At 39.8% G+C, this 22,495-nt stretch overlaps 1 protein-coding gene across 7 annotated transcripts in view; it reads left to right on the top strand.

Annotated features, from left to right (window-relative positions):
• RAB3B (RAB3B, member RAS oncogene family) overlaps positions 1-22,495 on the top strand; it is a 67,521-nt gene that overhangs the window by 10,822 nt on the left and 34,204 nt on the right. For all 7 annotated transcript variants that reach the window (XR_011142611.1, XM_068953129.1, XM_068953131.1 and 4 more), the window contains one exon: positions 198-425. Coding sequence is in view for 6 of the 7 variants with exons in the window: in XM_068953129.1 (XP_068809230.1) it covers positions 198-425 (228 nt within the window). In the remaining variant the exon portion in view is untranslated. The remainder of the gene's footprint in view (positions 1-197; positions 426-22,495) is intronic.

Here is a 22,495-nt window from a genome sequence, read left to right as displayed (position 1 = left end):
AGTACAAGTGAATAATAGAAATTAAAAGCCAGACTTTACAAAGGGGTTGTGAAGATGTGTTCCTCTTTCTTCAGTAGATATAATGCTTATCTAGTTAGAAAGAAGAGAGAGAAGCTAAACACAGGGTGTGCAATTAAGGAAAATAATCACTAACTGCTCTTAAATGTGTTCTTTTTCAATGTTTGTCATTTTCTTAGATGGCTTCAGTAACAGATGCCAGATACAGGCAGAAAGATACTTCAGATCAAAATTTCGATTACATGTTCAAACTCCTGATCATTGGCAACAGCAGCGTGGGTAAAACGTCCTTCCTCTTCAGATACGCGGATGACACGTTTACGCCCGCCTTTGTTAGCACAGTAGGAATTGACTTCAAAGTGAAAACTGTATATAGGAATGACAAACGGGTGAAACTACAGATTTGGGTAAGTGCCAACATTGTCAAAAATGCTTTATCTTAAACCTAGCAAAGGTATGATGGGAAAATGTGGCTTCTTTGGAAATAGATCTTGGATTAATATGGATTTTTACTGTTCGTGTGTTTTGTGTGGCCATATATTTTGTATTCCTGAAGTAAAGCTGAGTAAGTTCTCTTTGTGTTGCTATCTCACTCAACTGGTAAGACTCTTGGTCTTAAGCTGCTGCTATACAATCACAGGAGTCAGTGTACTGTTAAACTGAAACAAAACTCAAAGTAGGTCTGGACCTTCCTTGGTAGCACCTTTTGAGAGAGTACTAGACTTAGGTGAATACATTCAGAGAGCACTGAAGAGTAAACTCAAACTGCTGATCTATTCAGTGTCCTCCAGATAAGATACTTCTGTCTTTTGGAGGCTCACGTGCCTGCAAGCTCACTTTATCCATGCAGGATTCCTCTGAGGGAAGACAGAGGTATGCTTCAACCATCTCTGCCGAAATGACTTCCTGGTAAATCAACTGGGAGGGTAAGTTGGAGGGTCCCTCTGCTCAAAAATCTGGTCATGGGACTTTCTCAGGCTTTTTGAATTACAGTATCTGAGGTCAATAAAAAAACAAAAAAAATACCCTGAATGTTTCCTGAACTGCAGAGTGGAAGACTAAAGGCAAGCAATTTTGTCAACAGTTCACAATGTTTATTTTTATGAAAAGCAAGTGATTTATTTTATGATAGATGTTGACAAATGACTTAAATTGCATTTGCACTATAGGGTTGATCCTAGTAGCGCTTAACCCTCTGTGTCCCAGTGAATTACTAAACGTGTTTAAAAAAGCTGGGCTCGGTTTGCCATACTTTCAAGTATCGCAAAGCCCCAGGTAGAATTCCTTAACAAAATTCTCTTTTTCTGTTTTGCAGAAAAAGAAAAGATCTCAAGTAAAAGAGATCAGGCTAGCATTCCCTTAAACAATTTCCAGGAGATAGCTCAGTGACACAGAATATCTGTCTCTTAGTGGTTTCTCCCACAAATTAAAGCTTAAGTTCAAGACTGAAGGTAAGTTGAAACTGCAGAGCATTTCCACCCAACCCCTGCCCCAGCTAAGAGCAGAATCTTCTAATTGATCTATATGCAGTAGATTGATAATTAATCTTTAATTATCAGTTCTCAGTGTAATACTATAGCAATCACATTTCTTATTGTGACTGTCATGATTCAGAGTGATAATCTAAAATGAGGAACTTTATTTTTGTTTTCTTCAAGTATATGATTCATTTTCTTTCTATGGTGCTGGGTGCCAGATACAACAAAAGCCATAATAAAAGATCCTCTGTGTTGCGAACTCCTGGCTTGGAAACTAATGTAGATAACCTGCCACGCAACTGTTTGCTTTCATTTAGAATTTGATTTATGAGAATTTTTAGACTTCAGGCCCACTAAGCAATTACATGTGTCTTCCGTCCTATGTTTGACTTTGTTAATCTCAGAACATGAAATTCTCTAAATTGATTAAAAGCGAGGTGGAAAGAACCATGAAAGATGTATGGTTTGTGTAAAGGTACTGGAATTAAAATGAATTGAGCCAGAGTTTTACGTAAATCTGTTTCGAAGGCTTTTTTAGGGGAAAAAAAGGCCTTAATAACCTTACACTTTTCATGGAAAGAGATAGTATGTCAGGCTGAGTCTTCAGAGAGCGCTAGCTAAAGGATCTGTAGTACTGGAGTATCAACAACATTGTTGATTTGAACTTTATTTTCAATAAAAGGTTCATGTCAGTGCTTGACAGTTCCCAGAGTGACTTGTGCTCTTTATTTCTGTGCTCCTTGCAGGTATCCCTGATGTGTGTCATTATTTAAGAACCTTAACAAAAGCTTTAGGTGTGTACCCCTTTTAAAAAAAACACAGTGTTTTGACCTATTTACCTTCTATCTGTCATAAGTCTAAACCTGTAATGTCAGTGTGTGCCACAGGTTACATGCAGTAGTGGGGCTATTAACATACCAAAACTCTATGTAGGAAAGGAATTGCTTTTTACCAGCCTGTCTTCTGACTACTTCTTAAAATGATTTACAGTCTCGATTGAGCTCCATTCTGCCTACAAATGGAAGGAGGCAGTGCCTCTGATTTCAGCTGAGCCATATTCAGTGGAAGATAGTATTTAGTGATAATAAATTGGGATTAAATTTGCAGCATTTGATGAAAAATGGTGTATGTTGTGACTGACATTCAACAAAAGTGAAATAGTCTGCTATAATATTTCTGTTGCAAAAACAAGAAGCAAACAGCCACCTTTGAGAAACAGCTGGAAGAATATTTATTTTCATAAGCTATTGTGTACCATGTAGCGTAAGAAGCTTATTTTGGAATATTGGAAATATTGGAAACTTATTTTGGAACATAACTTACGAGTCTGTCTTGAATAACCCTTTCTGTAAAAAGCAAAGCCCCACATAGGAGGCAAAGCCACAGCAAATTGGACTAATGAATTATTATTTTATCCTAGCAGTATAGTTTGCTCGTAAATGGAAAGTTGTTACTGGATTGAAAGAACTATAGGAAGGAACTCGCTACATTTCAGCATCTGTTACTAGCAAAAATGACACTGGAGCTAGCTGCAGTGTAATGGCACTGGTGGTAGCTGCTCTGTAAAGCTCCTTCCAGTGGCATACAAAACGGGTTGGGAGCAGATGAGGGCGTCTCAAGTTGCCAGCTTCTGCCTCTAGTAGACATAAAACCAGAAGAGAATTGAGTCTGAAACTAGCTGGTGACAGGGTGGGATGCGGCTGTGGGAGGGGTTAGGGAAGAAGGCAGAAGGCAAGCGGAGTTTGCCAGGGTGTGGTTGCTCCCCGTTGTCTGCTGCCGAGCGCATCTTACCTGCCAGACCTGCCAGCCCTTGTGTGGCAGGTGCTGTGAGCATGGGACCCTGTGCTTCCATTTTTAATGCTTTCACTTGACATTTAACACCTCGCCTTTACTTACAACTTTCCAGCTATGTTGACCTTTTTTTTTAATTATGGGCACCTAAACTTGATGTTAAGTCCTAGCTGGATTGGGTTTAATATGAAACCCTCATTTTTTCTAAGGGAGGAAGGAGAGGGTGCAAGTGTTTAAATTAACCACTTGAAATTTCTATATAAGATCCAGAGAGTAACACTTAAGAATCTGTAATATTCTCTGTGCCACAGACCTGCATCTCTTTCAGCACATCCATGCTTACAAAGCTCTTTTAAGTGTGTGCAGCTGTGGCAGATGAGAATTGGCAGACTGGAAGTTGTGTACAAATAACCTTGGTTTGTGTCATATAAGTTTCAAAGGAGGAGAAAAATATAATCAACCAAAAAACCAAACAGTTACCACTGAGCTTTCTGGATCACAGTGACTTTCTACATCCATTTGCTTTTGCCTCTGTTGATAAGAAGAGCATAAGAAGAGCAGAATATCTGGGTATAGGACCTCAGCTAAAAGGACTTTTTTGTTTATATATATATATATATATATATATATATTTTAAGCTAAGCAAAATTCATACCTCTTCAAGTGCTGGTCAGCTGCCTATGAAAACTCTTAACAGCGTGTCAATGTGTCAGCAAGTGTTATAACCTGTCTGGCCTGTCCTGCAGTTAATATCTCTAGTAGAATTTGATCTGTGTTTTTAAGATAGAGATCTAGCTTATGTTTTTGCTGGGTTTGAGGGAGGCCTTATTTTATGCATCAGGATATAATAAGCTGTCAGATGTAATGATCAGAACAGAGTACTGCTCTGTTCACTTTTAATGTAATCAGCGAGCCTGTTTGCTCTGTTGGCATTAACTCCTCAAGCACCCAAATTGGTATTTATAATAAGATTCCTAACAGTTGTGCTAGTCACATAGCAGTCTGCGAAATGACCCACTCATTTGAGAAGACTTGAGAGGAGTATCTTTCTCTAGAGTTTAGGGGTGTGGGGAAAGAGGACATATCAAAGATATTCATGATATTTTTAAGGAAGAATGCAGTTCTGCTGGCCAGAGAGCAAAACAGTAAAATAGTTCTGAGAAGGATTAAGTGAAATAATGTTTTGGTGTTTTTTAATTTTGGTTTTTTATTATTATTTTTGTTAACATGCAGTCAGCAGATTCTGTTTAATGTTAAATCTTCTAAGGCTTTTCTGTCTTGTTTAGGAATGGTGGCTGTATGTAAATTGAATACACGACTTCTAGTGAGAAAGTTCATTTTGTAGTTGGACGAAGTTTGGTAATTATCCTTTATCATTTAAAATATTTTATGTATAAATATTAACATTATGTAGATATTCTAATGTCTGCATATATGTAACTCTTAGATTAGAATTTTATAGCACTAACATCTTTAAAAATGTTTTTTAGAAAGTACTTCCTTATGATAAATTTATAAGGAGCTGATTTATAATCTCTCTCTGCATGTAGGGTATACGAATGGATTATTTCCTGACCAGCAGTTCTGTATTCCTTTAGTTGCTAATTACTGATCAGAAAGGAAAGCTATTATATTTTCAGCTAGGTGTGTTTTCTTATTATAAATAAATCTCAAAGGTAACATTGTTATTATTCTTAGCAAGTACTTAGAGTTAATACTCAAGACAGTGTTCAGGTTGCCTAGCAGCTACACAAGGCTACCTGGTCCAGATCCAAATAGAAGCAGAATGAATCAGAGAAACTGATTTTGGTCTTAGGTGAGAATGATGCAAGCAGGGTGTTTATTTTGTTTTTGGTTTGTTTTCCCTTCCTCTGTGTGCTTGTGTGTCTCTTGGTGGTGAGTAATAATGGATACTTACAGCAGATCTCTAGAGCAATGTAGCGGTGAGATTAAATACTGAGCGGTAAGTTCGGGGCCTTCCCACAGGCCCAATCCAGGTTGTTTCTGTGGGCTCTTTGGATAATAGCACAGATTTACTGATGCAAAATCGTTGGCAGTGTTTAGCCCAAAATACTTTGCACATGACTCAATACATGGTTTGTGCGAGAAACCTTCATGGGCCTGGTGCAGGTTTCTTTCGCTCGAGCTAAAGCATCAGCTAAAAGCAAGAGGAGATTTTATTCCTTTGTAGACAGCCCCCGAGAGAAATGCAGCCCACCCTTTTCCAGTATGCTGCATGTTGGTAGGGCATGGGGTATTGGGATTCCCAGTCTCTGTCGTGTGTTTGACTTGTCCATGTTGCCCTGGGTTCTGAGCACCTCAGAATTAAAACTGTAACATTTTTTTGGATGTATTTTATTTCCATTTTCCCCATAAGATAGGATGCATTTTTGTTCCAGTTTTGCAGATGGGGAAGTGAAGCTCTTAATGCCCATACTTTGGGACATACTGTCAAATTCATTCAAGGTATAATGGTGTAATGGGTCACCTGGGTCCTCTTAATTGACGGCATTTGAGTTTCTATCCCAGTTGTAAGGTGAAATCTTCAGTGAGGCTTTATCGTGTCAAATGAAATAAACCACAAAAGTATTAAATGTTTTCTTTTTATTCCATATCTCTCTCTCAGTTTGTTTGTCAGCTTTTTTGAAGCAAAGGCTGGCTTTCACTGTACCTCTGTGCAGCACCTTACACACAATGGAGTCTCATTTTTGTTCTACATACTATAAACATATATAGGATCAATAAAATATTAAATACAAGGTTTGGCATCTGATATGACAGCTGAAACTTTAAGGCAGATGGAGATGTAAATTTAACTTCAGATTAAAAGGCAAAAGGACATGATCTTCAGCTGAGCATAGTCTATTTAGACTTTTTTTTTTTTTAAGATACTACTGATCAGATTTAAACTACTAGGAAGAGTATAGCTTTTATTTTTTTTTTCTTTCCTCCCATTAACAAAAATGTTCCTGTTGCTTACCTGCTGAAACCTGTAGGGGTCTAAGATGAGCTCTAGTGGGTATTTGGAGCACACATCCCACTTTTCAGGCACAGCTATGAAGAGGGTGCAAAGCAACATCACTCTGTTTTTGTGGGAAGGATCATGACAAACAGAAATATGACAACTGCACGTTATGCTGAGTGGCATCTACTATTGAAAAACTAAAAAGCCTAAACCAAAACAGACCCCAAACTGTAGCTGTCCAGAAGGCAAATATGCGAAGAGCTTTTTGTGTCAGTTGTCAGCTGAATGACAGGATGTTATTATGCAACTCAGCTGATAGGGAGGGGATTCGAAAAAGTAATGCTGGTAACTAAATTCATTTTTTCATTTAAAGAAGGTAAAATTAGAACATCATCATACTTAATTGTAAATTTTAATGTTAATTGCACACTTAACCCAAAGCTAATTATGCATTTCAGATGAGAGTCATCTATTCCCCTGGCATCCCATTCCCATTATATTTTTGATAAGTTCCTTATAAACACTGACTTTAAATTTCTTTCTAAAAAGAGATACGAGTTCTGTAATTTAATAAGTAGATGCAATGGTGGTAGATGTCTCTAAAGATAGATTAGGCCTGATTCTGCGCAGTAGATTTGCAGCTATTGTGAGATCCTCTGATTTGATATCTAGACAAAGAGCTAAAATGGACAAAGTCATGATAGTGAGAAGAGCAGGTTGATCCATGTAAGGGAGGCCGGGATTACTTCTTACTTGCAGCACTGAAGGCTTATTGGGTCCCAAAAATGGAAGCCATCAGGGGTGAGTAGGCATAAAGCACTACTTCCGATGTTAAAACACAATGCAGAATATCTGATCAGAGAAGAGATGCAATAGCAGTGTTTGTAACTCAATGCCAAAGTTTTGGTTTTATCTCAAGTAATAATTCTTCTGTTCTAGGAAGAACTTGGTGGTCATGCAACTCTGAATGTTCTGTAAGATTAGACTTGTAAGAGCAGTAAAAGGGAGAGAAATAAAACCTTGTGTTTAAGAGGAAGGAAAATGAGCAATAGGAAATAAACCAACTGTGAGTCTTTGAAAAGAAGCAAAAAAAGGCAAGCAAAACGTTACCTTTGGACAAAACTTGCAGTTATTGAGTAGGTAGGCCTTGGACTCTGCCATGGAGGTGAGCCAGTGCATGCTGAATATTTTACAGCTCATTCAGCCATTCCATGTGAAATAGTTAAGTATAGCCTGAGGGATAGGTAATGGCAGAGACAGAATTATTGTTTTAGGCTTATTTATGCAACTTAAGCCAATGTCATATAATGCTGAATTTAGTGCTGGTTGCCACTGGAAGCAGTGGTCTGCCACTCTCCCTTAGGCATACATTTCCCTTCCCTTCCTTCTCTTTTGTCAGCAGTAATGATTATTTGGTTGCAAGGTGGCCTATGCCGGCTCACTCATCTGACCAAAACCTGCTCTTTTTGCTCCAGGGTTAGTTTTCAGGCTGCTCTGACTCACCTCACCTCTGCGTCTTCCCTAGCAGTGACTCAAAGGAAAGGAAAGAGGAGTGAAGTCAGGGCCATGCAGGTTGCTCCTTTCGATAACAGCTCCATGTAAAGCAGTTTAATCCAGTTTTGTGTAGAGATTTGTGACAGAAGAAGTTAGAATGGTATGAACAAAGCATGACTGGAAACAACTGTGTACAAACACCAGAAGAAATAAAAGAACAAGATTGAAAAAATGGTCTGTATCGATAACCGAGGACATGACCGACAGCAGTAGAACTGGTGGACACTGAGAAACATGTTCTTTATATTAAGACCAGAAACCTATGCTCCAGTAAGGCCACAGCACAGATGACTGGTCAGCTGAAGGCCTGTCTTGTAGTGTAGGAGGATGCAACAAGGACACAGTGAATTGACTGTGCCATTGCTTTTTCTCTTGCTTCAAAAGGAAGGCAAGCTGTACCCATAAACGTATGCAAAGCAAGGAAGCAAAGGCAAGGGGCAGCAACCTTGCTTAAGGTTTATGGAGGATGGAGGCAGATCTTTTATGCCCTATGGGAGTCGGCAGTTATTACGGCATGATTTTTTTGCCTCAGATAATTCTTTGGTGATTTGGAAATACTGAAAGTGTTGTGTGAGTCAGTTTAGAAGAAAAGGAGGCTTCTAGTTCTGAATAGATATCAAGAGGTGGTTGAGATTGATTCAGGGCTGGATTTAAAAAAATAAAAATAAAAAAAAAACCAAAGCTGATTCTTTGAAATCTTTTCCGTTCAATCTGAGATTGATGTCCAAACTAGAACTGAAAACTGCCCCTCTTTAACTCAGCCACAACCACCGATTTGTCCTATCGTGGAATGTAAAACTCAGTATTACCATAATTATAATTTTTGCTCTGTTTAAAACATAAACACTTCATACAGAACTATCATTGGAAAAACTAAGAAAAAGAAATCACCTGATACTGTTCCAGTTAATAAAACTGTCTTTTCTCATGTTTGTAAGTGTCTTTGTTTTTTCACTCTTTTGACTCGTGTACCCTGAAAACATTGGTAGTTAGCAGAAAAGCTGGTATGTGTGCGAAACGTGGATTCCTTATCACCCTTTTGGTGAGGAAAACCTGAATTGTTAGTTATCCTACTAACTTAAATGTTCTTCTGGTTATGTTTTGGGAGGCTGCTGAATTTATTTAACAACCTAAGCTTACTGGGTGCTCCTGCGTTGGCAGTTAAACAGTTGACATGGGAGGTTTATTTCTGTTTATAGTTAATCACCTCAATCCCATCGTTATCTCCTTATATTCTGCATTACAGCAAGGGCCAAATTCAACTCCAGGCTCGGCTCTGATTTCGGTGGAGTTATTCCTGATTACAGTATTGGATTTAATCTCACTGCAAGGTGTAATATCTCTCTTTGTGCTACATCTTTGCAAAATGACAAAATTGTTACCGTGCTGCATTCAGAGGTACTATGTTGTATCTAGGATCAGAGTCCAGTATATTTCTTTTAACTGATGAAGAGCTGCTGATAGCTCAAAGATCTGGACCTGTTCTAACAAAAATGGGCTAATGTCAATTGGTTGTGCAGTGAGGAAAAAGCTTTACTTGGAAAATTTCAAGTGAAATTCTTCTTGATGTAGTAAGTCAGTTAGACTTTGAAAGGACAACTGGGCCTTACCAGCCTCCTGACCTCTTGCAGGTATTGTTTTTTTATAGCAGAAACCAGAATAGATATTTTGGTACTGTCCAGTAGAACAGACTGTCATTTTCCGTAAGGATTTAGACTGACGTGCCTCAAAATGTTTTCCTGTTGTTCTGATCTTAATCAGAATCGCCCTAATATAATTTTATTTCGCACTTTTTGTCTTCTGCATTATGACTAGCTATATTCTGTATTTAAAGATGTTTGGTTACACTGTGATCAGCTAGAGGATAATACAGTGGGTGGCATTCATGACTTCTCAATGCCTTTGTGTGAAGTGAGTACAAATATGTGTTGTATGTTCCTGGTCAAATGAAATAATACAATTATTTGTTGAGCTTAGTCCTATTTAGAATTTTCATGCAGTATGGTGACTACTACTGTGACATGTTTATGAAACACTTATGTGTAAACAGAATGACTGATTTTTGAAACAAAACTAGTGACCTGAGACTACGCAAACAGGCTATCAGATGTGAGAAATTGCGCTGTAGTACCCTGGTTTTTAACAGTGGGGTCGTCTTCATTTATTTTCTGTTGTCTAGCTATTTAACATCATCCTGATGTTAAACATCATCCTGACGGTGGCCACTGACTTTCTGTATTTCTGTCAGCAAGAACTGTTTTCAATATTGTAGAGGGAAGGTTGTACAAGCATCCCTGAAGCATCCTTTGATTTGTTAGAATTGGGAGTGAGAGATGATCCTTCCAGGACAAGGGAAATTGTATGTGTGGGTTTTGTTTGTTTTTTAATAAACAGATCCCTAAATTGACCTCTTACCTGATTACTGTAGTTAAATTGTGCTGAGGCTGCAGCATAACCACAGAGTGCTGAGAGAGCGGCCTGGTTACTGTGGGTAGTTGCGTTAGGTGGTAGCAGCAGAGATCATTTTTGGGGCTAGATATGTCATTCATTAGCAGTTAAGCATCTTTTATTTTATAGTCGGTTGTTGCAACTCAAAAGTATGTTTTAGCCTTCTCTGCTTCTGTTGCCATCCAGACTTTGCTGTGTTGCTGAGATGTTCCTCCTTCCAAATGGAGCCGCAGGTCTTACGTGTTTTACCTAGGTCACAAATGGCATCCTGTACTTCTGTCATGCACTTTAATGTTGTTTGAAAAGTCCTCCGTTTCTTTGCTAATTCCACTTCAGATCCATTTCTTTGCTATTCGTATATCAGATACTCATTGCTTTGCAATTAGTTATTTATGTTAGAAGCCGAAACAAAGTGGAGGTAAGAGAGTTTGGAACTTTGGGAGAGCAGGTGGGAGTGGAGCAGATGAATGCACTATGTAATGAGCTGTTGTGCTTCATTAACTGAAATAACTGTAAATTGTGTATACTACTTTGTATATTACTTAAAGCAGAGTCAATAGTGGAGTGTTTTCTCAGCTAACTTCTGCATGGCTAGTCACTCTGACCGGCAATACAGACACTGATGTCTGTCAAGTGATACTGTCTACACGGAATTGCTCTAGCCAGAATGATAAAATAAGAGGATGTACAGGAAATCTGTGCATAGGATGTTTACTAGGCAGCATATTCACCCTAATGCTGCTTTTGTATGGGCTTATTCAAAAATCTGGCTGCTGCTTCCTCTCCTTTGGTCTATAGATTGGTGATAAAGCTGTGGCTGTTGTGAAGTTACTGAATGTTCGAATGCCATGGTAACTGTGTCGGGCTCTGTTGACTACCAGTGGTGCACAGTGCCCTTCCCAGTTTTGAAAGGCAGGCAGTAAGTGCTTTCAGTGCCAAATTGTGGTCGACTGGTGTGAGTCAGCTTTGATAAGTCCATGAAAAGTCCTCTACCAAGGGGTCTGCAGATTTCATTTTTTTTAAGAGGGAAGAAAGATAAATAACTCCCATCAAATGTGTTTTGGATCTTTTTTCCCCCCATTCTAAAATTGTCCTATGTTATTGGAGGGCTGAAAAAAAAAGCTTCCCTATTGGGATTACCACCAAATGCTGAATCACTTCCTTACAGCGCCTCTCAGCTCCGTGCTGTATGCATTTCTATAAGGCTATGCCACTTTTCCTGTAGTTTTTCACTCAGCCCTGAGTGATGCACCGTGGCTCTTCCCTGGTGAAATCAGATAACACTTCTGTAAACATTTTTGCGTTAACTGTATGGATAGTTCTGGCAAAGTACAGTTGTAGCAGAATTTGCAATAATGGAGTTGTATGCAAGAGTGACCAAGAAGAGCTGGGGGAAAGAGAGGAAGTCGATGCATTTATTTTCTATTTAGAGAAGCAATATTTTGATGGTAAGATAGCATGCTGGTGCATCAGCTGATTGCATGGAATAATAGGGTTGGAAATTTTCAGCTGGGCAAGGCTAATTAAGGATTAAATTTTCTAAGTCTCTCCTGCATAAGAGTAGAATGACAGACCTTAACCTTTATGCTTTTCTTACCAGCAAGTCTAACTTAGCTGGATGGTAAAACTGGCAAAAATGTGAAGAAAATCAGACCTTACTGTGCTTATATCTATATGTTTGTTATTTCTAAACAAAGATTCTTAGTCACTTCTGTTGTAATTATCAGCTGCAGTTCAGTTATGGTCATGGTGGGCCAGTCCCACAAAGGCTAAGCGAGGCTAAGTGTGATTGGGGTGTATAGGAAAATCATGCAACTTCTGGATAACTTGGCAAACGTAACTGTTGGACGGCATCAACCCTCAGTGGGTTAAGTCTCTGTTCTTATCTGGTGTAAACACTTCTGTTTGTATGGCACAGTTGTAAAATAGAAGCTGTTTACGCCCACTCTCTACTCCCTTTGCAGGTATAACTGACTAACGCTACAGAGAATCGGGAAGCAAGAACAAAGCTGCTTAGGGGTTCCGGATGGGTGGTTAAATTTCCTTGCAGTTACCCCAGCTGCTGCAAGCTGCCTCTCCACTGGGACGCAGCGTGGTGGTGGATTTTGTTCCAGTTAGAAATTGGACTAATACAAAGTGCTAATGCCAGTCCTGCCACGTGTCTAGTTTATTCTCTTCTTATTTCTAAGGTGCCCAAGGCTGAAGGCTTTTCACTGTTGGGAATGTTGTGCTATTTCAGAAATCGCTGCTTGCAAGAATGGAGGAAACTTGTGGTTGCCAGAGAGTGAATTCTGGCTGTGTGTAGGTGGTATAGGGAGAAATGTAAGTGACGAGTTAAAGTTCAGAAGTTGAAATGCCACTGAGCATATAGCTTTACAGTGTTATTTGTCCTCCTATTTCCAAGCCTAAATTTACAGTGCTAACAGTTAACAGAAAAATGAAAAGGGTCTTTAGATGTGATTCTCATCTCTTACATTGGTGTACATTTGGAAGATCCGCAGGACAGGTTTATGTCACGCGTAGGGTTTAATGCTGCGATAACCTGGCCGAGTGTATTGAGCTGCTCAGCAGTGTAGTAAACACGGAGGGGAGATGCTTTGTCTAAAAGCAAGATGGCTACACCGAGTGCAACGTGGCAGCAAGCCTAATTTAGTGTAAGCACAGCTTCATGCTGGCACAGCCATGCCATCTCCACTTCTGAAGTTAGCCCTGCCTCAGTTAAGTGAGGGCCTCAGTATGGTACTCCGCTGCACTATGCTGACATGCCCTAAAGCCAGCAAGTGGAGTGAAAACAACATAAAACTAGAGTAGAACCAAAACAAGACCTTCATTTTTTTTTGTATCAGAATTCCTAATGGTGAGATCCAGAAAGAAGTAACAAGTGAATAAATAATAAGAAATAAACAGTACCTTTCTAATGATTACGTTAATTAAAATGGAAAGCAACACCAAAGAAGCAGGTCCCATAAGTGTTGGCTTGCAAGCAACAAGCAGTGGCCAAGAGCAGTAAGTTCAGGAGGGGCTGGATTCTGCAGGGATGAAATTGCTACCATAGAAGTGTCAGTCTGCATAAAAATGATGTGGAACTTCCAGCTTCCCTGGGAGGTCGTTGGTGTCTGGACACAGATCTTCCTGAGATGAGGAACATCAGCATTTGGCAAAGCTCTTCAGCTTCTTTTTATATACCCTTCCTGACCAAGGGTGTTTTCCTAGTTGTGAAACATGGTGTAAAGCACAGAAGGGAGTGGGATGGGGTAGCTCAGTGCTCCATGTAAGCAGGATTTCTGTCCTGATGCTCGTTCCAGCTGTTGTGCTATAATTACGTGACAGCAGAAAATCCATACCTGTTTAAGGCTTCTTACCCTAGCTAAAATGGATTTCCTTTTTATTAGAATGCCTTTCATCTTGAAAGTAGCATGCAGGAAAAGTCATTACTGCAAAGATATTAAATGAGGTAAATTTGCTAGAACCGCGTAGTTCCCCCTGAGGCTTCAGGGTTCAGAAGTGTAAAATTAATCATTTCCTTTCCCTTACTTTCATTAACCATTTATTTAGGGAAAAGCAAACTCTTCAAAGAGGAAAAACCTACAGGAAGTTCTGCCTTTGTGATATACTTCTTACAGTGTTTGGAATTGCATATGCAGTTTTCAGCCTGCTGTGAAAAATCTGTGACCCTCATTCTGAAGTCGTGTATATATTTGAAATGACTTCAGATTACTTTCTACTAATTATGCACAGGAACAACCTTATTATTCTATCAAGAGACTGCAAGAAACCTAAAGGGAACAAATGCAACAAAAATCATTTGCATCATTGTCATGTTAAAACTGTAATTTGAATAATCTTTCACCTAAATGTGGAAATGGACTTTTCCAGATCTTTACTCCTTTTCATAGGAAATGTCATCTGAATCAATAATACTTACAGCATCTGACTCTAACGTAGACACAACAACATCTTTGTATCACTGCATCTTAGGCTGAAAGTCATTTGGCAGTTCTCCTATCTGTAGCACTTGCTGTGGAAATGCTCTCTAAATGGCTGAGACGAGGAAGTACAGTTGTTCCAGTTACGTGTCGAAGCCTGATGTTGCTAAGTGATGGCAAGGTAGTCACCTGTCATACCATTTACAAGATCCAAGTGTTTAAAAAGAAGGAGACGAATAGCGTTATTTTCCACTAATTGCGTACAAGATATTTATTCAATCTGTACTGAAAATATCAAACCTACGCAACGCTTTTAATCCAACGAAGACCTTCAAAGTTTTAAAGCTCCTGGAATGGCAGCCGTTTCTCTCAGCTGAGAACGTACCCTCCAAATACGATATTATGTTATCTGAGAGAGAGATGGTGGAGTCAGTTCAGTGATAAAAACAGACTGTTTTTTAGAAGGACACTCTCTATCACCAACTTTGGAGGCAGAGAAAAGGCAGTATTTGTATCGTTGCAGAATATGAAAAATGTGCCCCTTTTTGATTATTCTTTAACTATAGTCTGCATAGCTGAGATTTGCAGCATTTTTTTTTCTTTTTAAATGAAGGAAAGGGAGAATAAATCTAGGCTATTGTATTTTCTAACTGTTCTAGGACTGTTACTGAAAATATGAGAAGCAGGGGATCTTCGTTTCTAATTTGTCTCCCTATTTTATGGATAGCAGAAATTTAATAAAGATTTAATTGCCCTCATACCACAGGTGAGTTGTGTATTCTGCTAAAGTCTGTCAGCTCAGTGAAGTATTTGTTCAAAATAGTACCTCAAAGGGAGATGCTGAGCAATTTATTCAGAGTCATGACTCACTGGATCTCATTTTTTTTATGAAAGAATTCCTAAGACTGTTAATTTTAAGATCTCATCTATTACATTCTTGATTAATAACTATGAGTGTCAATTTGACAGCATGTTGAGGCTTGAGGGATTTGTGTAACTGGTGCTGTCTTTTCAGAGAAGGAAGAATAGCTCAGTTTTCAGTAGAGGAGCACTTGCACAGATCCGGGTTTGGAACTGGGGACCGCTATGGGAAAGAGTAGAAATACTGCGGTGGATTGCCTCTCCCCATTGGCATGATGGTCTCCCCTTCATCCAGAGGATGTAGATTGTTTGCCTCTCTGCAGAGGAAGAGACGGGGGTTTGCATGAATGAAATCTGTATTAATAATCAGTGATTATCTCCTACTTGCTTTTCAGAAATGAGCTCTTCTGAAGTTTTGCATCTGTGCACAATACAGATTGCACTTTGAATTCATCCTTGCAATTCGGAGCTGTTTCCAACAGTGAATTCTGACTCTAGAAGAGCTTTCTCCTTGAATCAGATGTTTTGAGTTTTATGTAAAAAGTGTTCTCTACTAAGATGCTTGGTACTCATTCTTTGATTTGATGTTCCCAAACTATCTTTTACCACTTGCAGGTTGCTGCAAAACCCTATACATGTAACTTCGCTCTTTTGGCTGACTTCTTCATTCACCATGAGTAATGAATGGAACAGAGAATTGTGTTTCTTTATTTTATTGAGTAATGATTGAAAGAGGAAATTGCACGTCTTTATTTTACAGCACAGCCCTTGCTAAAAATAGTACCTCACTATATTTTCTCTGGCTCTTTCTCCTTACTCTTATTTTACTATATTAAATGCAATCTTTTTTCACTTTGGATTTTGCTCCGTCTTTATGCCCTGAAGCTTCAAACACCAAGTTTTGTGAGTCATATAAATGTTCTAAGACATCAAATTAAGTAGGAACTGGAGAATGAGTTCTCAAAAGGTTGTGAATGCTGCTGACGTCAATCTCGGATCGAAATAAGAAAGAAGACATAGCTGAAAGATCTTGTGGGCAGGACTCTAAGGGCACTTATGCTAATTCTGTTGTTGGAGCAGAAATTGTGTTTTTATAAATGAAGGCGATAGTTCCAACTGAAGCTCTAGTAGACATTCATCTTAATAACTAGATGATCTTGAACTTTTATATCTTACACTGAAATTTCCCTTCAGCAGATTCAAACAAAATTGCTTGGAAGTGACTAAAATTAATGGCAGCATGCTTTCTACTTTTTCAGCTTGTGATACGATTCAGTTTTCTAGCTCCACTTTTGCAGGATTCCTCAAAGAGTATCCTTCAAAGTAGCATTGCAAAGCATGTTTTTTTTTATCAACAGCAGCCCCTGAACTTTAGAAAGCAGCTAGTAATGCCATTTTGCAAGTTAAATATATGCAGATTGCATATCTTTTTTTGTTTTGATGACGCAGTATTGAATTTATCTTTCTGTAGATATAGTGAGCAGAGTGCAAAATGTGGTCTTTTCTTACAGGGACTAAAGGAAAAGGATGTCTTGCGGAAACCACAAAGTAATATACTGCTAGCTGATCAGTACAGAACTTTTCTATACGTATGCACGCTTTGGCATTAATGAATATGGCAGTTCAAGACTGACAGACAATTGACGTACTTGCTGAATACTTTATCCTAAGTCCATTGAGACAGTTCATTGGAAGCATGTGTCTAATAGTCAGTAGTGCTGCAGTGATCCCTCTGAGTCTAGATGTGTGTTGATTGCTGGTATGCTTCCACTGGTGAGAGAGGAGTTGAAGAAGTTCTGCTCCTTGCAAAATCCAGCTCTGTACTGGAGAGCATCTCACAGCAGCAGATACAATAGTGTCAAGCTCAAAGAGGCCAAACGACATGCTGCAGTGAACCCAGAGGAACTGGAGGAGGAAGGTAATGTGATTGCTTGTTGCCTAAATTGGGACAGCAAAGTGAATGCCTCCACCAGGTCATCTGTACTGTTGTATTCAGGTGTCTTTCTGATGCTGTGATAAAATTCTCCACAGACTTCCCTGGGAAGCCAGTTTTTAGACTGGTGGCATAGCATGTATTGTGGTCCAAGCCATTAAGAAAATAAGAACTATAGCTTAAAGTTTAGAGATTAAATATAACCTAGCTTTATGTGCAGGTACCCAGTAAAAGCTCAACAGGAAAGTAATCAAGAAGGGGCTGTTACTAGTGCAAAATGTACTTTTGTTTTGAGGATGAGAAGAAAATATACTTTCTGAATGCAAGAAAAGAGGTTCTAGCTCTTGAAGACTGTACATAGCGTCCTGTGAATAGAAATAGAAAAGGACAGTGGCCCAGAGAGTTGGAACTGCTGTCAGGAAAGGGGTGGCACTACTGGAGAGAGTCCAGCGGAGGGCTACAAAGATGATGAGGGGACTGGAGCATCTCTCCTCTGAAGAAAGGCTGAGAGAGCTGGGCCTGTTCAGCCTGGAGAAGAGAAGACTGAGAGGCGATCTCATCAACGTGTATAAGTATCTGAAGGGGGGGTGTCAAGAGGATGGGGCCAGACTCTTCTCCGTGGTGCCCAGCAACAGGACAAGAGGCAACGGGCAGAAACTGAACCACAGGAAGTTCCACCTAAACCCGAGAAAAAACTTCTTTCCTGTGAGGGTGACAGAGCACTGGAACAGGTTGCCCAGAGAGGTGGTGGAGTCTCCTTCGCTGGAGATATTCAAAAGCCGTCTGGATGTGATCCTGGGCAATATGCTCTAGGTGACCCTGCTTGAGCAGGGAGGTTGGACTAGATGATCTCCAGAGGTCCCTTCCAACCTCAACCGTTCTGTGATTCTGTGGGTGCGGGAGACTCAGGTGAGCCCATTCCCCAGAACGGGCCGTTCCCAGGCTCTGGGGCATAAGCCAGATTCCTGATGGGAGGGGACCAAACCCCCATCAATTTACAGTCTTCCTTTTGCTGTAACTCCTCGGTTACCATTGAAAGGGAGAGGCAGGCTGTGAAGATAGATAGTTTGACTGAAAATATCAGCAAGCAGGATATGAGATAACGTGCCAGATGCATGTGGTGATGATGGATTTCCAGGCTTCTGACCAAGAGCGATCAGGGAGTGACTTGTAGTCACAGTATAGTTTTACCAGTGAGGCAGGGACCTGTGAGAGGCAGGTCATTTAAGAAAAAGTTTTAAATTGACAGCATCCTGTTGTAAAGAGAGTCTGCAGCACATTTCCATGGAAGATGTCCGATTCCATATGTCTGGCTGCACAGGCAAGGGAGAAGGAGGGAGATTTCAGCAGCTCCATTATACGTGAAAACGGAGTATTCACAGGGCGGTCTACCACAAGCTGATTTATTGAAGATTGACTGCTAAATTAGGAAGATTTCCTCCTGTCGGTGAGGCATTTTGCAATTGTACTTCACTACTGTTTTGCATCTATTTCAGAAACATCCATTTCTGATCACTGTTTTGATCAGAAGCCTCTGTAGTTCACGACCAGATGTTGAACTGCTTCAGCTGCTGATCTGAGGTGGCTTGGTGATGTGTCTACCCCATGGTGATGAGCACAGAGGCAGAGAAAGCTTTTGGTTTCCTGAAGCTACTTGTTTCTAGTTAAGCAGCATGAAAATGAATGTATGCTAAATTGTTGCCAATCAGTATTCCTAAACAACTTCTGCCTCAGGCAGTGACACTCGATTATGTGTCTTGTTCCTAAGCTTCTTAAAGGTTTAGCGTTTATGAATCTCCTATAATGCTGTTTGCTTGACACATTTAGTCAGGGATATGACAATGATCAGTTGAGGAGAAAAACAAGTTTTCTAATCAAGTAGAAATTGAGGCTTCTAGTAAAGAGAGCAGAGAGGCAAGGAAAGCTTTCCTGCTGTTTCAAATCAAGTTAGAGAAGGGCCATCAAAGCATCTCAAAAAGACTTAACATAGAAACGGGCTCCATGTTCACTTCCCAGTCAACTTCAGACAATCCACTATAGCTGGTTTTGTTTGCAGTTGTGGTAGAGAGGCTGAGGACTGAATGGGCTTGGGTGGCTCTGCTCTCATCCTGTCCTTCAGGAGGTGCAAGCACATCGGTGCATAATCTTGCACTTGATATCGATTCTACGGCTAAACTGTAGGATTAAAAAACAAACACAGATCTGTGAAGGTCTGTCTGCCCAGCATCTTTCAGGAGCACAACATAACTATGGTCTTTTAAAGTCACTGCCTCCAAGAATAGTGGGGAGGGAGGCAGCTGTCGTGCTGCTTGGGGTGGCCACTCCTGCAGCCCCGTAGCTTTGGTACTTGCTGCTTCTCCCCCTGGGTGAAGTCACAGCAGCGGAGGGGGTGTTGCTCTGCAGCCTCAGTTGCCTTTTGCAGTGGGTTTATGCTTAAGGGTCCTAAGTGTTCTCGTAATACAAATGACATTAAAAAACAGTTGGTAACGTGAGCAGGCACATACCAACTTGGCATATCTGGAAAATTTGACAGCAGCCAGATGTTTAACTAGGTAGAGTCCCTGATGAATCTAAATACCATCATATAAATCTCGCATACGCTACTGAAGCCGAGACTTCAGCTATGCCTTGTGAATTGCAGTTTCTTGGAGGTCGTAGTTGATCAGAGGGTAAATTCTTGTCTTTAACTCGAGATTGTTCCCAGAAAAGAAAGCACATATTCTGGTAGATCACTAAGGACCCGTTTCAGCAAGTCAGTTGATGCTCTGGAGCTACACAGCACTGGCTGAAAATAGGTATAAAAAGATTTTTAAAATATTTTTTTCCAGTGTTGCTGTTAGAAAGCTTCTTTATCTTGTGCATCTAAACATCTCAAGCAGCACAGTCTTGCTTTGGTTTACATTTCAGCTAACATATGGTATACATATCAACCCGACAAACGGGGAATGAATTTTATTCAAGTTGATTGATTTTGATTACTAACATGAGGATATGCTAATGAGAAACAATCCATCATGTCTAAAAGACAGTTTCAGTTCCTAGCACAGCTGATGCGTAATGTTAGTATGACATGCATGAAAATTATAGTAAAAAATGTGTTAGACTATCTTGAAATTTTTCTCAGTGATTACTCCTTGATGAACAGCAGGACACATGATTCTGTTTGCAACCTGACAATGTACTATTCTGCGTCAGTACACTTTTCCTTGTCAGTACAAATAAAAAAACATTAGATATACCTAGCTAGGAAAATACTTTACCTCAGGAAATTGATAACGCTGGTAGTTGTTGTGATGGTGCATATTTTTTGGATTTCTTTATGGCACAGGTATTGGAAAGGAGGAAAGGCTTTTTGGGAGGAAGGAGAATTTTCACTTCAAATCAGGTTTCCATCCCATGTGGGAAGGGAATGTTTTTGTACTTTCAATACTATAGCTATCTGCAGGAATGGTATCTGCATAGAGATCCAAAGGGAGAGTTCAAAGTGTTGTTTTGAATGCTTGTGGTGTTTATTCTTTTTATTAGAGTTTGTTTTTTTTTTTCATAAGGGACCAAAAGAACGTATACAGAATGTTTGTGTTTCTAAGGTAAAGTTGAATAACTCGGCACCTTTTATTTTTCCTCATCGGTTTTTTTGCCAGCTGTTTTCATTCCTTATTGTAGGATCCAAGCAGAGTTTCATTGCAGGGAACTCTCTTGTTAGAAATCTGAAGTTATTCCAGTGGTTTCCTAGCTCTCAGTGGCTAGGCTTTGGGCATGTTAAATCCTGGGAGCAAGACCCATTTTGTTCTTGTTGTCGAGCTTCTGCTTCAACTTTTCCACTTCCTGTGACTAGCAGCATCTTGTCCATAAGCCTCAGTGTGGGAACTGGTGCTCTGTTTAATTCCACCTCCAAGTCCCTTCCCTGGGATACTTTATCTGTAACTGGAATTTGTTCTTCCTTTGAAACAGCTTGTCAGTATAACTCCTTCGATGTTTTCCAGGTTCTGGCATGAAGACTTGCTAGAAGAAGTTTACGTATATCTACACATACACACACACACACACACACACACACACACACACACACACACACAAAAATATATAAAATATATGTATGTGTGTATATATTATATGTATGTGTGTATATGTGTATATTCCTATACTAGAAAGGATTTATTGGTATAAATTGTGTCCTGTTGATATGAGGTGGTCTGTTAATAAAGCTATGTCGACAAATGAGCTTTTCATAGTCTACAGCAGTGGTTCCTAAACTGGATCTGTGAGACCATAGTACGGGATCCCAGGTGAATCACAGATCAGATTAAATGGGTTTTCAATAACCTTTTCCAGCACTAGCAGAAGTGTAAACAGCTGCTTGAGTTATAATTTGTTGTCTCTGGCTGCTTAGAGAAGAAGTAAAAGTGGTAGACTGCATTTTTCAGATGAAGTAATTAGTACTCAGTATTTCCTAAATTCTCAGCCTAAAGTAGGATCACATGACCCTAAAATATTAAGGTTTAATAAAAAAAAAATTGATTTTTGTTGGATAACAATCCATGAGACATTGAGTTGGCAGCGGTCTGATGATTCGGGGTGTTTAGGAAGCACAGATATAAAGTATTTCTCTGCACAGAGTAAAGCTTCTTTAGCTAGAGGAACTCAGTTTCTCTCGGGCCTTTGTGGTATAGTTATGTCAGTTTATGGTGTGATTTATTTACTTGTTTTCTTTAATTTTTGCAATCAGGTAGAGACTTGCAAGCAGCTGTGTTGGCTGCAGCTTATTGCTGCCCCTCTGTTGGGGATGTCGCCCCTTACAGCTCTGCCGGAGGAACGGGCTCTCGTGTGCTGAACCAGAGCTCCTCTGGCCTGTTTTGCAGTCATACGCAGTTTGGGGGATCCCTGCTTCCCACCCTCATGCTGAGGTGTGTGATAACCTCGAGAGCTGCTGGAGAGTAACAGCCTTCAGCTGCCCACTTCCTACTGGAAGAGAATAACCCAACACTGTTTTTCAGCCCAACCTATGTCTATAGGTCAGGAGATAGTATTGCCTGGGCAAAGAGCCAAAGTAACGCCTCGTATTTAAAAAGTTTCAGAGGGAGATTGTTCAAATGCAGTGCTGAGCTCCCACTAACAGTGTATGTGGTATAGGCACCAGCTCGGACCAATGACTTTCAAATTATTTCTTGAGTTTTTAATTTACTGGAGCCTGTTCCTTTTAAATGTTTATGTACATATTGCTTAGGGAGAAAAAGCATTATATTATATGGAGAATTTTAAGAGAACGCAGATTTTTGGACTCGGCTTTCCAAATTCTCAGCATCTCAAGCCTGGGGCTAAAAACTCATTTTCTTGTGAGTGTTCAGTTACAGGTAGGAAGATTTCTTGTTGTACCGTATGGGTCTAAATCAGTGTAGGCATGAAGTGCTGTTGTTTGTAAAGTAACTGAAAGTAATGATTCCCTACTTGATGTAGCTATTCTTCATGTGCTCCTAAACAATCACACAAACTTCTCTGTGCTGTGATCCCGAAACATTTATGC

Source organism: Struthio camelus, chromosome 8, assembly GCF_040807025.1.
Source record: "Struthio camelus isolate bStrCam1 chromosome 8, bStrCam1.hap1, whole genome shotgun sequence".
NCBI lineage: Eukaryota > Metazoa > Chordata > Aves > Struthioniformes > Struthionidae > Struthio > Struthio camelus.
The sequence above is the reverse complement of the archived record's forward strand: the minus strand, read 5'-3'. Positions and strand labels throughout refer to the sequence as shown.